The sequence below is a fragment of the Trachurus trachurus genome (genome assembly GCF_905171665.1).
Source record: "Trachurus trachurus genome assembly, chromosome: 7".
Taxonomy (NCBI): Eukaryota; Metazoa; Chordata; class Actinopteri; order Carangiformes; family Carangidae; genus Trachurus; species Trachurus trachurus.
In genome coordinates this window covers 15,500,959-15,517,463 of record NC_139901.1, presented here as the reverse complement: position 1 = coordinate 15,517,463, position 16,505 = coordinate 15,500,959, and the positions used below count along the sequence as shown (strand labels likewise).

The window sequence follows — 16,505 nt, the reverse complement described above, 5'->3', positions numbered from 1 at the left end:
TGATGTACTGGATGGATCACTATTATAGTTTACAGTGTAATGCAACAGCCAACAGGCTTCATAACATCACCCAAAGGTTTCTGAAGAGCGGTTTTGAAGCTCGGAGAGAGCTTTCCCCGGTTGCTGACTTTGTCAACACCTGACGCTGACGAAATCCTGGCCAATCAGAAAATGGGCAACAAGTAGGGACACGTGAAGCACAGACTTCAGAGGAAAGAAGGCTGTGGCAAATAAAACACTTAGGCTACTTGCCAATCATTCAAAGTGGTACCCTATAGAAATCTAAGCCAAATCTAATCAAGTGACTTGGGACATGGGAGTCTATGGGGGCTTGTGGTCATTTGAAGTAGTGCAGTTTTTAATACGTCCATGTTGGCCTAATTTTTCAGCCTCAAGGTTGATATTTGAAATTATCAGACTTATGTTAATGTAGAAATTATTTCATATGCATATGAATATTGTACAACCTAAAATCGAAAAGATACAGGGCCTGGTCTCCAGCTGCTGAATATTAGTTTTTAAAGGTGTTCAGAAAAGAAAATTGAATTTGAGCCCACTGTGGGTCTTGACTTTAGTGTAATAACTCATCTATCAGACGTTGTAGGCCAAACTTTGTTAAAAAATCTATTTTTGAGTAAATCCGGGATGAAAGTGGGGTAGTTTTTTTCACATTGGATAATGCAGGCACACGAATTATGCGTCACGTTGCTCACAATTCATCAGCCACTGATATTGGATCCGTCATCCGTCAATCAAACGTCTGAGACACACACACACACCGAGCTTGGTCTCACCCCAAACATTGAATATCCCGCCCGCTCGATAACGACCAATCAAATTCGTTTTCCTTACTCGGGTAAACTCGTGCGGCAACTCGTGGAAACTCACGTTTAGCTAGTAAGTTGGCAACATCTGAAACAACTGACAGAGAAGGCGCATGACTCCCTTGAAGAAAATTGTCACCCATTACCAAAATCATCTTACTGAAACAAACAAAACCCCAAAGTTTTACCTGTGCGGCTGTGCCAAGGAAAAATATTGGTGAAAACTTCGAAGTAGCTTCAGAAAAGCAGGCATTCGTGTCATTTCTTTCCCAAGGCCCAACAGTGAGAGTTCAGCAAAGACCACAACTGATTGGGCTTCAGGAGACCTCACAAACTGGGGTTGAACTGCACTTTAGCCAAGACAATCTTACATCACCAGGTGAGGAAGGCATTTGTCAAACACTCACATACAACTGTAAACACAACCTTAAAATACTCACTTCACCCACACGTGCATTAGTGTTTGAACAATTCCTAAATTAACGACTCTTACTTCCAGGGAAAAACTGAATTACTGAGTAATCTTATTTTCATTTTAGACATTTGGATGATGAGTCAACCCAAAGCAACTTGTAATCAATGGCAGAGCAAACTATGCATATATTAAGTTGCTACGTTTGCGCACACACACACCACTTGATCTGTATCAGTATAAACTCTGTACGGGATCTAGAGCTGATGTCTCCATCTGCTGGCATCACTCTACAGGGTCACAACAACAAGGAACCTCAGCTGACTGTACAAACTGCTGTGGCTGTCCTACTCATTTGTCAGTAAACGGCTCTAAAGCTTCTCCTCAGGCCAGAATCTACTATTTCATTACACCTATTCAAAACGTAATACAGTTTATGGCACATGAAGTCACATTCTGATTCACACTGACAAACTCAGATATCCAAATATTTATGAACAAACTTATTTGGTCTTGTCTTCTACATAAAAAAACATTTCCCAAACTGTTTCCTGTCACACTGTGGCCAAACAAATATTTTATTGTTCATTTTACTTGGGTTGAACTGTCTTAACTGTATTGTTTGATTATAATTCTGCTTTAAAAGTAAAGAAGACCTTGACATGTTTTGTAATGGTGTGATTTTACCAAGTTGCCACATTCTGTACGTCACTGCTTAACTATGTATATACAGATTCTCACATTGGTTGGCTTTGTTACATTCTTGGCCTGGTTCCCTCTATCTGTGTATGTAGTCATACAAACTATAATCAATATGGCCTTTGATCTAACTATGCTCTACAGATGCTGTTCTGACGAGTGAGAACAGAAATGTGTATAAAGGTTTTTACCACCATCCCCATTGTTTAACTAGCTGTACCAGAATGGTGGTTTGAAATGAACATCAATGAAATGACTCATACTTTACCTATATAAGAACCTGCTCTTTCATCTTATACAAGTAGCCAAATTCAAACTTCAACGGTATCAGTACTAATCAAAAATTTAGACTTAGTCCAAAATATTAGTTTCAGACCTAAAAATATGTTCTTTGGCTGTAAAACCTACACACTTCTTCACGCAGCCATGCAAATTCACATGCACGATCAGGGAGGGAGTGGGTACACATTGTGGTGAAAGGGATGCTGTTACAACCATCCCTTTGTTACAACCATCCCCAGTCGCCCTACTATGTTTTCACTGTTGTGTGAGGCTTGTATTTGTCTGTTAGGTCAGATCACTCTCTGTCTCTCATGAGTGGAATCTACTTTCAAGATCTCTGCTTGTGTTCACACCTGTGTGACAATTAGTCACAGTACTGTAACTCTCTATGTCATTATATGTCCAGTTTTAACCTGTCCAGTTGCTTTGGGGATAGTTTAATTCAATTTCAAACATATGATTTAGCTGTTAGGCCTCCGCCTACAGGCGATCACAGGTACTGTACAATCTGCCCTGCGTGCTACAGGGAAATGAAGCCTATTCATTGCAAAGGTATTTTAATGGGTAACATCCAACTGAACCACAGAGAACTGCCTTTTTATCCTCTGTCGGTCCTGGTTATTCCACATGGGATAATAAATAATGGATCAACTGGGCGAGACGCGATTTCACCACACAGTCTAGACAACCCGGATACAGGAGACGAATTACAGTAACCTATCTGAAGGTTGCAGATTGAAATAAAACTTTTATTGACGTGTCGGTGAATTTATGGCGACCTTAATGTGTCCTTGGTAGTTGATAGCACGTCCTGCCGGTGCTATCGGCGTTGAGGTCATCACATAGGCTACGACATGCGACATACTAGATGATCAGCACTTCTGCCGGAAGCCCGCTGAATAAAAACGTGTAAATACGCATTTTCATTTTCCATCACCGATTACCAGGTTTTCACCCCAGAGACCGGTGTCTGCACACGGTGACGCGTTGTGCATTATAACGGGACATGAGGCGGATTACACGGGGGATCATCCCCGTGGGGGGACGCTCGCTCACGCGGCGAGACACCGGTAGTTCCGCGCGGTTCTCGTCAGTAAGTCGATGGGCAGCAGCACTTTATTAGCGGCTGAAGTCGGCTCGCTCGCACATGTGCTTTTAACGTCCTACCTGCATAACTGGAGAGAGGATGCTGCCTCGCGCGCCTCTGGCACCGACATGGTGATGATGAGGAGGAAGAGGATGATAAGCTCTCGTGGTGCAGCGAGATTCCTGTGCGATGGAGAGAAGGGGAAATCGGACTCCTCCGGTGTCCGCCGGCCGCTACAGACACGGTCTCAAAGAGAAATGACTCATCTGCGCGGAACCTCAGCTCAGTAGAAACGTTAGAGCTCTGTTTTGACTTGTGGCGAGAGAAAAAAAAAAGTACTCTCAAAGTTTCCTCTTCCCTTTCCTCTATAGTGAGCGATGCCTTGCAATGAATTAAACGGGAAAGGATATGATTGTGTACTATGTAAAACCATGTAATTGCCTGCAACTGCCGGAGGAGGGCAGCAAAGACTGCAGCAGATCAGACTTCAGTGCTACATAATTATGCAGATAGGGGCCTTTGGACGCAGCATCCATCCAGTCGCAACGACTTTTTCCAATGTCCTGTTAGAATCTGCTCGACAGATGTGTCTCCCCTGCCTTTGTTCGCTAATCATAGCGGTGTCCCCGCGACAGGAAACATTAGCTCGTCGCGACACAAAGAGTTTAAATCATTGCCTGCTGTAGTCGTTAAGTTTTCATGCGTCTATTGTTGGAAGGAGGCAGCCTCACAGAGCGTCTCCCCAGCTGCATCCCCGTAATGTGTATCTTTGTGTGTGGCGCGCTTTGCTGGGACTTATTTTCCTGTCCATGTTATTTTAATACAAATTACATATCTTTTGTGTGGCCCTCTTGTTGTTGCCATCTGTGCGCTAAAGATGTACCATTACGCATGAGTGTGGACCTATATTCTTATAATCAAGCATAAACAAACACACAACACGAGATATAACACTACATCGTAGTTTTATTTGTTTATATAGCATATATACAGTACATGCTTTCAATAGCATAAAACACATCCCAACAGAGATACTTAGTTTGACACATTATGTGTCTACAAAATCATCTGCACAGACTCAGGATGCTGACGTCTATGGTGCAAATTTAAACATACAATGACCCCTGGGGTCTTACAGGGCTGTTTCAACAGCCCTTAATAACTTAGTCCGCGAGGAGGACTAATTATTTACCGGATACATACATGCAGATTTTAAAAAAAATACGACTGTCTAAACTTGTCAACTCATAACAGGACAACAGACTCGTGCGCAAAACGTAAGTATATAATACTCAACAGTACGATTTAACGATGAATTCTGGCTTTTCATCAACGGAAACGCGGCATTAACTCACTGTGTATATTTACAAGTGATGTTATCTCAACATGTTGCCTAGATGGAGGCTTTTCACAGGCTTTTTGAAGACTCGGTGACTTTAACTTGAGAAATCTACCAAGGTCTCCACATGGCTGCGCTAACAGACTGCGGGCCTGCCTGTGCGGGACTGGGAACCACTGCGCCGCTGCTGCTGCGGGACTGGCTGGAGCTGAGGCTGGATTTGATGCTCATGAGTTTATGCTGGATCTGAGGAAAAGTCTTGAAGCTCTGGGTGCAGCAGTTGAGGCAGGTTGGGGTGACGGTGGCGGACATGGACTGCTGAACGAAGTCGTTCACCCGCTGACACGCGTCCTGGTCCAGGCTGGTTTTGGGAAGCAGAGCGGAGACGCGCTGGAGGCAGGCTTTGTAGCCTTCTCTGTAACTGTCTGTAGAATCTGAAAATACAATGGAAATTGTTAGTGTTATGTTTTATGTTCACAAATAATGTGTCCACTGTTTATAAAATCGTCAGCAAACGCATTAAAGAGACAGAACAATAACTCACCTTTGTTGTTAACGGGTGGAATGTCGCTGAGAAACCTCACGGTCATTTCGAGGATGTCGGCTTTTTCAAGTTTGGAGTATCGAGTGTTCTAGAGAAAATAATAATGAAATGTTAAAAAAAATAATGGCCTAAAGGCTTCATTGATATTGAACATGGTTTTTTCTCTGGATATATAGGAATCAATATAATAACTTACATCTCTGCCAGTGAGGGGAAGGATGAGGTTTTTCAAGACGTTCAAGCTGTCGTTGATACGTGCGCGCCTTCTCTTTTCCATCAGAGGTTTCATAGACTGAAAAGAAACAAATTACATTAAGTAAATATTTCAACACATTGAAAGAAATACATTTGAGAAATGGTTTAAGATTATGAAGGGAAGTCAAGTGCCTTCGCTTACCTTTCTGAGTTCAAGCGCCTGTTTTCGTTTGGCCACAGTCAGCCTTGGAGGAAAAGACTGGAGAGCTTCACAGGTCATGTTAGGAGACATTTTCAGCGTTGAATTTGTGCCAGGGATGTGTCCGAAAGAGAAATCGGTGAAGATGTGTCTCTAAAGGCCGAGAGGAGCGGTATTTATCCAGGTCCGTGGCGTCGGTCTTCGTGCGTCACGGGTACGCCCCCAAGCCGACACAAAACGATTTGAATTGGCCACGTATTCGATGAAAACAACACAAACGCATCACATTTAGCAAGATAACCATCTGTCTTCTACTCTATCCAAGCGTAACAACTGCAGTGCTTGTCTGCGTTATGATCCATAAACTAAATTAGACTAAATCTGCCTCAAGCAGCTGAAGAAATGTGTGCGTAAAGACGCTTTAGGTTTGGATGCACCGAATGCCCAGTGCTCCAATGTAGGCTATATAAAGTTAAAATAAAGTTAACAATTCATTTCACTGTTATTTTATATCTTGTTCTATTGTGTAAGTCATTTATAGGCTATAGAATAGTAAGTAAATGCATTTATTTGTGCGTAATTACGCATGCAACAATGCTTGGAAACAAAGCATAGTCTTCATTTATTTGAGTAGCTGCACATGAAACACAACAGACTGCATTAAAAATATATACTTTGTCTATAACAACAAATTCAGATTTTGCAAAGAGGATTTGTTTGCTGTTTTCCTTTGGTGTACGACTCCAATGTTTAGGTTTTTATGTTTAATTTTGATAACATATCATTTGGGTAATGGTGAATACTACATATAAAAAAATATACAGAAAGAGATACTTGTATAATATACTTCTATGTATATACACATATTATGCTCTTTGAACAACAGAGTGCAATACACACATCGCTGGCATAGGGGTCAGGCTTGCGTGTATGGAACAGTGTTGACACAGACAGACTCTTACTCCAATCACATACCCAAGCCACGCTACTTTCAAATAACATCTGCTCTTAGATTTTGACAACAATAGTTTTGCATATGACCTTTTTTTTTTTCTTTTTTTTTGGAGTTCCTGCCTGGGGGAGTGTCTACCTGTAGGGTGTATCCCCCCACCGCCAACGCTTCATGCAGGGCGGCGGGGGCTGAGAAACAGCGAGGGAGCGTGCTGCTCACAATAGCCACCGCACATGGTACAATCAGCCTAGTTATACATGATGCATTGCATTTAAGTAAATATTTAAACTTTTCTGTCTTTTGGATTTGAACTTGATTTTGTCATCAACCAGCTATCGTCTCAGGTGAGGCACAACTCAAACCTGAATTACAGATATAAGAATTTGCAGAATATCAAATCTAACAAAAACAAAAAAAACTGGAGCAATGACAAGCCATCAGATGCCACTGCACTCAGGGGAACCACGCGCGCAGCACGCGCCATGGGGACCAGATGGCTGTCTGTTACTGAGCCTTGAACCCCACCCCCCTCAACCTCCATCGATGACCCCACCCCAAACTGCCCCACCACACCAGCATCTCGAACAGCCAATCCCCCCTGTACCACCATCATATAGCAGCTAAGATGATCACACACACACACACACACACACACACACACACACACACACACACACACACACACACACACACACACACACACACACACACACACACACACACACTCTTTTTCTATAAACTTTACATACAGGACACATGATCTCCACGCAGTTTTAGCGTGGGTATCCCATCTGCATGCTTCTAATAGGTCCACGTTGTCCAACTGAAAACAAACCATCCTCACCCCCCCGTTTAGAAACTCCATGCAATTGTCTCCTTTAGCTTGACTCTTGGATATTATGGCGTCCAAGCTATCATGCAATGCCTGTTTATCAATATTATATGGTGATGACGAAACACAAAGCTCAATCTGTTGATGGGGGTGAAGCAGTAAAGGACTATTTAACATCACATAGTTCACACTGAAAAACGCACACTGTATATCTAAGAACCACTCAGTTTTACTCTTACACGGTGGAAACATCACACAACTGAAGCATATAGTCCATAAGGAGTGACAAATATGAAACTATATAAAATAAAAGCACAAAGGGAAGTGCCAAAGGGATTTGGCGTTGGCACTGGTACAATTCAAAAGCCTACAGTCAAGATTGAATTGATATTTTTAGGGCCTGTATTTTATTCTATAAAATTTCATTTTCTAAACTTTAATTATGGGGAAAATCCACACAGTTGAAATATGAAGGGAATCATCATGCAAACATGATGCGCGGCACGGAACATGAAAACCCAAGCGCTACCACGAAGTTGAAAGGCACACTTGCCGCACGCGCCTCTCACCAGCCCCTTGGGACCGAGGGATGATGGGGGTTGGGATGAGGGGAGGTGGGGAGGTTCGGTGAGGGGGGGAGTGGACTAGTCCCGAGTTTTTTGCTCTTACGGTTAGAGTCCTCTTTTGTCTTTTCAAGCAAATTCGGCGTCGGTAACCCATCTGTGCAGGCCAGATAACAGGGAGCCTTTGTCTGGAGATGTTCGGACACTTCATGGGAATTAAGTCACATGCGGCTGAAGGGTGTGTGTGTGGGGGGGGGGGGGGGGGGGGGGGGGCAGAGAGTGGGACTCCACCTGACTTTTGCCGCTGTGTGATGTGAGCTGAGAGAAAGACGGACGGTTTCTGCTCTCAGAACATGGCCACAGCGTTTGACTCCCATATGTGAACATCAGAAGGTCGAGACCGTTTCAGTGACTGAAAGATTCATTCTCACTTGTTCTTGTTTTCTCTGCAGTCAGTTGTGTTTCTTATTATGCCAAATTAAACTATCATGCTGCCATAACAAGTAAATTGATACTCGTCCTACTCAGAGCCTATGAAGACAAACAAGTTTCATCTTGGTTTTATTGCGTAATAACAAACTGGATAATGTGGATGTTAGAGTTTAGACTTCTTTGTATAGGCTGCCGAAAAAGACATTTTCCTTTAATGTTTTAATCATTTGATATGAGATATGTGGCAACAAACAAACAAACAAAATTAGATTCGATTTTTTTTAGATAGATAGAAACCAACAAGGTGGAGAGGCAAAGCATAAAGCCAAAGCTACAGATTACAGATCTCATAATGATCACATAATGATCACAAAATGCAGAAACATAAGCCACACCAAATTCAGCATCTACACACTAAAGGCTGCAATTATTGCCAAAGAGAATAAAAACATGGGTAATCCTTTAATATAACTTAAAGCAGAAGTGAGTGATCCGGCCGTTTTCGCTAATGCTGCGTTCCAGGCAGGCTTTTGAAATCGTAAATTACAGCTTCAAGTCACAACTTACGACTTTGTAGCGTTCCAGGCAACCCACTCATGTTTTTCCGACCTGTTTTACCGGTGAAAGTCACTATAACGGCCACTCGTAACTTCCGACCGGTGAACTCGTACCAGATCGAACTGGTACCACTTCACGGTCGGAAAAATACGAGTTTCCTTGAACGCACCATAACAGTCCTCGTCACCACATTCACGGCGTCCCTTGGCTGCACACACAGCCCTGCATGCCGTTCTCTCTCCTCATTGGATAAAAACTGTAGGCTACGATAAATGTTTTCTCTTCGGCTCAGAGCAGAGCAGAGGGACTGAGAGACCCGTGTTTCAGTCCAAACACTCTATGTAAGTGATTGCTGTCGGAAGATAAAACTATTTAAGACTTATATTAACACAAATATATCACTCACTTCTGCTTTAATGACCGTTAATACCACTATAATGTAAAAAAAAATAAGTAAATAAAATAAGTAAATAACAGTCAAGGATAGTTGAATTGATAGAATTATGAGTAATTATGGTAAAATATTGGGAAATTATGGAGTAAATTTGAAACAAAGGAAAGATGATTGGGTGGTAATTATATTGGAATCATAATAGTAAGTAAAGCCTACACATACTGTACAGGGTAAACCAGAAGGATTGTTGTTTTATTGGTTATCATTAGTTGATAATCTAGTATTATTCCCTCAACATTGTTGGTTTCCTGAACATACTGTATCTTTCCCAATCGGTCCCATCCAATATTTGTGAGGTGTCTGTCTAAAGACACACTGTACATTTTAATTAGTTAACTTCATGCAGAAAAAAGCATGCAAACCTATTGCCTTAAAAAGATAATAGAAAATGTATGTTGTACTAACAAATGCTCATCTACTGTAGTATATGTACATGTATGCAATATATGTACTTGCACTTGAGTTAAAGCAAAGTGCTTATAGGTTTGGCAGATTGTCAATTATAATACCTCCCTTGTTAATGATGGCAGTGTACGCACCGTGTCGGGGGGTGAAGATGATTTGGAGAGAAAGGTGTATCCTCATCTTTGATGCGCGTTTGTGTTGTGGTGCGCAGAGACAATAGCTGGGACACTGGGGCGGTGGCACTGATCTTGCAGAGTTGTTTTGCAGCTACAGTAAGAGACGCAATAAGTGACATGCATGTGGAAGGCAGAGTGCCTCCATTCTCCCTCGTAACAAGTTAAACCATTTATTAAACCATCACAATTACTCCAAAGCTGTTTAATTAAGGTAAAAATGTAGCATAGTTAAGCTACCAATACTGCATAGTTCCTCTTTAAAGGTAGAGTCTAGAGGTTTTTGCCCAAACATTAACATAGACTTATACAAATGAAATCCGTCTTGATCATCACCTATGGGCTTCTAGTCCTCGGTGGTGGTGACAGTGTCTGCAGAGCCCCCTCCCCCCGCCTGTATTTTGGTCTTTTGCTTTGTTTTGTTTTGCATGGGGACGCTTCTGGGTGGAGAGTCTGTGTTTTCTCTCCAGCCAATGACAGAGCTCAGGTGAAGCTCCAGGCAGCACAGTAGGAGGGCTGCTAGTCCCGCTAGCTGTCCCGGATACTAGTGGCCTGCTGGTGGCGGATGCTATCCACCACCACTAACACCAGCTAGCTTGACGCAAACTTCCACTTCCCAGCTCACCACAACAGCCCTCCTACTCGTTACAGCATAATACTTGAAGCGCCTGCCGAGTATCGGCCAACGGCTCCAGCGCTTCACTACTGTATTTCCTGTATTTTTTGGCTCTTTTGCCTTTAATGGAAAGCACAGTCGACCCTATTTCCTTTTCTTTGCGGTCCTGACAACTGCTGCTGCTGCTTCTACCAGGGGCAGGAGGCTGCACAGTTGAACCCAAGAGGAGGGGCCCAGTTTGAATGTTTTGTTTAGAAACTGCAACGAGGGGCGTCGCGTGGCGTAGTGGTTAGAGCGGGCGCCCCATGTATAGAGGCACAGTCCTCGCTGCAGTCGGCCCTGGTTCGAGTCCCGCGTCGGGCACCATTTACTGCATGTCATTCCCCCTCTCTCTGCCTCCCCGTTTCCTGTCTGTCTCAACTGTACTATCTATAAAGGCATAAATGCCCCAAAAAAATATACTATAAAAAAAAAGAAACTGCAACGAACAAACCTCCAGACTCTACCTTTAAATATATGACTGCTTCACCATATGGGTGATGCCATTTGGCCAGCTCATATGAAGGGTTAGGGTAAATGGGAAAGGAAAGTTAAGTAAAGGAAAGGTAAAGGAAAATATACTTCCTCACCATCTCTCGCCCTTCTCTCTCTCTCTCTCTCTCTCTCTCTCTCTCTCTCTCTCTCTCTCTCTCTCTCTCTCTAAGATATTGCTGCACACATAGCAAATTTCCCCAAAACACTATGTGCTTCTTTAAGTTGTATGAGAACTTACAAAGCAGAAGCAGAAGTACTGTAGAAGTGGGAGGCCTCCATGATAAGGGTGCACACATCTGATCCCTGCAGGTGAATGGAGAACAAATACAGTTCCAAGTCAGGTAGGCTAACAATCATAAGTATAAACACATAAACACATTTGTCAAAGTCTGTATGAATCTGATTATGTTGTCCCCCCCACTGTGACAGTGCAATTAGGTCACTGATTGAAGGAATTATTTTGAGGTCACAATCCACAGATTTACTGTTAGCAGACATATAAATATCTAATAAGATCAATTCAAATTCATTTTACTCAACACGCAATGGATCATAGACTAATATTTAACTCACTCAGAGTTCTGACATTATGCAGCCAATATGTGTTTTGAGTTGTGTCAGTCAATTCACTAATTAAATTAAGTCATGTTGAAATCAAAATACAACATGACGAAGAAATTCCAAAGTGGCTGACTTTTGTTATGTTGTCATGCTTACAGATAATTTTAAACAGCTCAAAGAGGTTAGGTTAGACTGCCAATATCGGTCTGAAATATTACAGTTTTTCTCAGTCGCTTTGGTGCTATTCTCAGATCAGAATGAAAGTTCTCATAACTATTAGTTCAACCTCCACAACATGTAGTCATTTGTCCACATCATAGTAGCAGTTTCTCCTTCCTCTGAACAAATTGCAAATGCTTTTGGACATGTATCAGTTGCTCTCATACAATTCTCTGCTGTTTTACAACATTATCATTTGTTTATGTTATGTCAGTCAAAATGAACTATACTTTTGAAGGCTGAATAGTCTTTCTCTATAAAACTAATAGTCCTCATTTCATTGCTTGAGTCATTACATACAAAATTCTTGAACTAGTTTTCAAAATCTGTCAAACTAGTTTTAAATGTTGGGAGAAGCTGTGAATTCAATTATTCAAACATTAAGGAACAACAGGTATGTATGGTATTGGACAGTAATTCAGCACTAAACAATCTGCACTGCTGTCATTGTGTCAGGCATTACTGTAAGATACAGTGGGACATTTACATTTAGACTTAGAGCTTCACTAGAGAACAGATTTACTGTATTGTAATGTATTACAGCAACCACAGTAAAGATTTCCCATCTTTACAGTACGGTACTGTACTACAGCATTTTACAAGTAGGAAGCACTTTGGCAGTATTGTACACTACAGTAATAATGGTTGATGCAGTACATGTACTGTACATTACTGTAATTTTACTCTGCATCACATAGGATTACAAGACAACCTCACAGAGGTGGAAGAGACTGAGCCCATTACAAACAATGGCATAAGGTTGAAAGAGATACAATGTAAGGATGACATTACTGTATCTTTGGGAATATTGAATCTGTTTCAATCGCTACAACTGACAGAGTGATGTAGATGAAAATGTGACTGGAACGTCTGGATGTGCAGGAATGATTTACAGTACTCTGTAGGTTCAGTTACTATATGTACTGCAACATTGTTTACGTAAAGTTGTACCCAAAGAGTGTTTCTTATGTTTGTTGTAGATGACTGTAGTGTATTTTTCCTTTGCACAACGCTGTGAACAAATCAGAATTGCAAAGAGCATATGCAGTAGAAATGTGAAACATACATATTCAGTATCTCCACTAAATACAGTAATGTGTAACTTTACTGTAGTTTTCACATGGCTGTACAAGTAGTGTATAGTGCTGTCTGGAGCATTTTCAGGTATCATCACTTTTTGCATTGGAAAACACTTAGAGAATAAAGTGTCCTAATGAAAACATGACAAAGCCATTTGACTATCTTGTTCATAAACGATGGTGTCAGGACTTCTCATTTTGACGACACTGACAGTTTCATTGACATGAGTACTTGCTTTTGAGGGATAGACAATCCATTTTGAGTAAGTGACGCGCTTTTGCAGGTCATCCACTAGGTTTTGCAGTTTGTGATAATTGTTCTGAGAAATGCACTAACTGTTGTGCAAATGTTAAGAGTGATGTGAGAATAGCACCAAAGCGACTGAGAAAAACTGTAAGTAAGCAAAGAAACCCTTGTCAATAATAATTATTCACTGTAGCCAAATTAACATTCCTTCAAGCCTGTGTCTTCTCGAGTCAATGTGACATTAACTTTGATAATGTACTGGTGTGTTACAGCAGCACTGCAGTCATTACAGCCTACAGAGAAGCAGCAGAGGCCAACCTCCATGTTTACATCCTAAGAGCTGCTACCACTTGAGACTTCGGCAGTTTTTATCTCGAGCCAAGCTGACACACATCATGTAGGCTACATTATGCAACTTCACCACTAGATGCTTTGGGAAATCTGTTAATTTAGATAGATAGATAGATAGATAGATAGATAGATAGATAGATAGATAGATAGATAGATAGATAGATAGATAGATAGATAGATAGATAGATAGATAGATAGATAGATAGATAGATAGATAGATAGATAGATAGATAGATAGATAGATAGATAGATAGATAGATAGATAGCCAGGATGGTCTTCAACTTACACCCCATCCTCCACTTAACCACAGCCTCTACCAGCTCCGCTCCCTCCCCCATCACAGAGCTACATTTTTTGATGAGCCTGTCTAGTCTGTTCCTGTCCCTGACCCTGATGTTGTTACCCCAGTCCCCAGCAGACAATGGCAAAGAATGTAACACTTGCAATGACAGACTGATAGAACATACGCAGCATTACATTACAGATGTCAAAGGACCTGAGTCGTCTCAAAAAGAAGAGCCTGCTTTGTGTCTTTTTGTACACATCATTTGTGTGTACGGACCAGTCCAGCCTGTCATCAAGGTGTACTCCAAGGTACTTGTATGACTGAACCCTCTCAATGTCCACCCCATCCACAGTCACAGGCCATAAGGATCTCTTGGACCTGCCAAAGTCAATAATCATTTCTTTGGTCTTTGATGTATTAAGCAAGAAGTTGTTCTTGTTGCACCAGTCTGTGAACGCCCCCACCAGGTCCCTGTATTCATCTTCCTGTCCCTTCTTCACGCATGCCACTATGGCCGTATCGTCAGAGTACTTCTGAACATGGCAAGATTCAGATTTAGACGTGAAATCTGCAGTGAAAAGCGTGAAGAGGTAAGGTGAGAGCACAGTACCTTGTGGTACTCCTACGCTGCTCACCACTGTGTCTGACATGCAATTCCCCAGCCTCACATACTGTGGCCGCTCTGTAAGATAGTTATAGACCCACAAGATGATGGTTGGATCTACACCCATCTTCTCGAGCTTTCCTCTCAGAATTCTAGGTTGAATTGTGTCAAAGGCACTGGAAAAGTCTAGAAACAGCAGTCTCACATATCGCCCAGGTTTATCCAGGAAGGAGTAAATCCGATGCAACATGTAGATGATTGCATCGTCCACCCCAATGTTCTCCCGGTATGCAAACTACAGGGGGTCCACAGAATGCTGTACTTGAGGTCTAAGGTGGCAGAGTAGTAGTCTCTCCAGAGTCTTCATAATATGAGAAGTCAGGGCTAATTTACTGTTTCTGCTGCTTCTCGACGTCAAAGTTCCCAAACAGGAAGTTAATCTGTTGCTTGTCTTCCTTGAGCCTCGATTTGGCGCCAAAATATTTAAAAGTAAAAAGCACAAAGAGGTAGTAAAGGACGACTTATGCCCATGCCCATAGTATTTCTTCTTCTTTCAGGAGTAGGCACAGCTGGGTGCACGTTTGGCTCCCACTGGTGTGATGTCATAGCCCGCTTTTCTTCATAAATCAAAGTAAACCCTACTCAGAAATGGTGTTGAGCAGGTGGGTTGAGCATATGCAGAGGCTATAGTCCTCGCTGCAGTCGGCCCTGGTTTGAATCCCGCATTGGGCGACCCTTCACTGCATGCCATTCCCCCTCTCTCTGCGTCCCCATTTCCTGTCTCTCTCAATTGTACTATCAAATAAAGGCAAAAAAAAAGCCCCCCCAAAACGTACTCAGAAACAGTAGCTAAGTAGCTTAAATCGTGCTCTTCACCATGCAATTACTGAAATGGAAAGAAAATGGGATGAAAGCTTGTAAGAATTCAGCCTAGCTATTGTCAATAATCAAGAAAAAAAGGAGTAATACTAAGTCAGGATAACTATTAGATTTTATAGTATTAAACACTGATTAAACATTCTCAATAATGTAAGCTGTTTTGGTACTGATTATCAAACAAGCTTCAAGTAACTGCTGATGAGGCATGTACAATGTTCAGGAGAATTCCTCCTGATAAAGCTGCTTCAGCACAAACATGTTCAAGATGTCTGCTGTGAACAGTTCTCTTCTGATCATTCAATTGGATTTAATCAAGTCTCTGCTCACAGCCACTCCAGAGGTTGGATTTTCTTTGTTTAGAGGTAGCAGATTGACTCAGTTTTAGCTTTGCCTGAGCTCCAGTGGGAAGACAGCATCATCCTGTAAGACAGCTCAATAAACTTGGGAATTCATTTTTAATTTTGGCAAATCATTTCTTGGTATGAAGTGCCCTTTTACTTTACTTTACGTGTTGCATGTTCTTCCCAAACAATTCAATCGTTTTGACAGCCCACAAAGCTTTATTTCTGTATTGTCTATGTGTTGTCTACTGTCTATTTGTGTGTCTATGTATTACCCTTGTATAGTAGTTTGTGGTCTGTGTTTTCTGTGTATTTTGTATAAGTTATATGTTGGGACTGCAGATGGAAATTAGCTGTGAGCTAAATCTGGTGCAACCATCTCTTCATTTTCTGCAAATGATTAATGCCATTGCACACTGTCCCTTAATAAACTAAACTAAGGATAACAATATGAAGAAGAAACTTTTATCTATACTGCACGTCACTGTTCTTTACAGAGAGAAAAAATGAATTAAAAACAAGAGTTTAAAAATGAAAAAAGCAAATACATCACAAAACAAAAGTGAGTTCCATGAAAATATAAATAGTGGGGAAATAAAACACAGCAGTATATAAAACATTCATATAAACTCTGATAGAAGAATGTTCTAAAAGAGTTATAATAGCCGGTCTGATTGGATGTCGACTGTTCCACATTTAGGAGTTCAGAACAGGATAGCGTCGGACACTTTTAGTCACCAGCTGAATCCTTGGAATAACCAGCAGAGCTGCCTCCATTGATCTAAGATGCCCAGGCACATGCAGGGATAATAAATCATTCATGCTTAGAACAAATCT

General features: G+C 41.6%; 2 protein-coding genes across 2 annotated transcripts in view; both read right to left on the bottom strand.

The window, feature by feature from the left end:
* Positions 1–3,543, bottom strand: part of acot7 (acyl-CoA thioesterase 7) — a gene marked incomplete at its 3' end in the record, with an annotated part of 48,615 nt that extends 45,072 nt beyond the window's left edge. Inside the window, exon 1 of the mRNA XM_083975217.1 lies at positions 3,385–3,543. Coding sequence (XP_083831343.1) covers positions 3,385–3,434 — 50 coding nt within the window. The 5' untranslated portion in view covers positions 3,435–3,543. The remainder of the gene's footprint in view (positions 1–3,384) is intronic.
* Positions 3,544–4,754: 1,211 nt separating this feature from the next.
* Positions 4,755–5,674, bottom strand: LOC310988339 (transcription factor HES-2-like; the record flags this gene model as incomplete). Its single annotated transcript, XM_083974889.1, has 4 exons — positions 4,755–5,077; positions 5,188–5,275; positions 5,384–5,479; positions 5,585–5,674. The coding sequence occupies 4 exons, from the start codon at positions 5,672–5,674 to the stop codon at positions 4,755–4,757; spliced, it is 597 nt and encodes a 198-aa protein (XP_083831015.1).
* Positions 5,675–16,505: the final 10,831 nt, after the last annotated feature.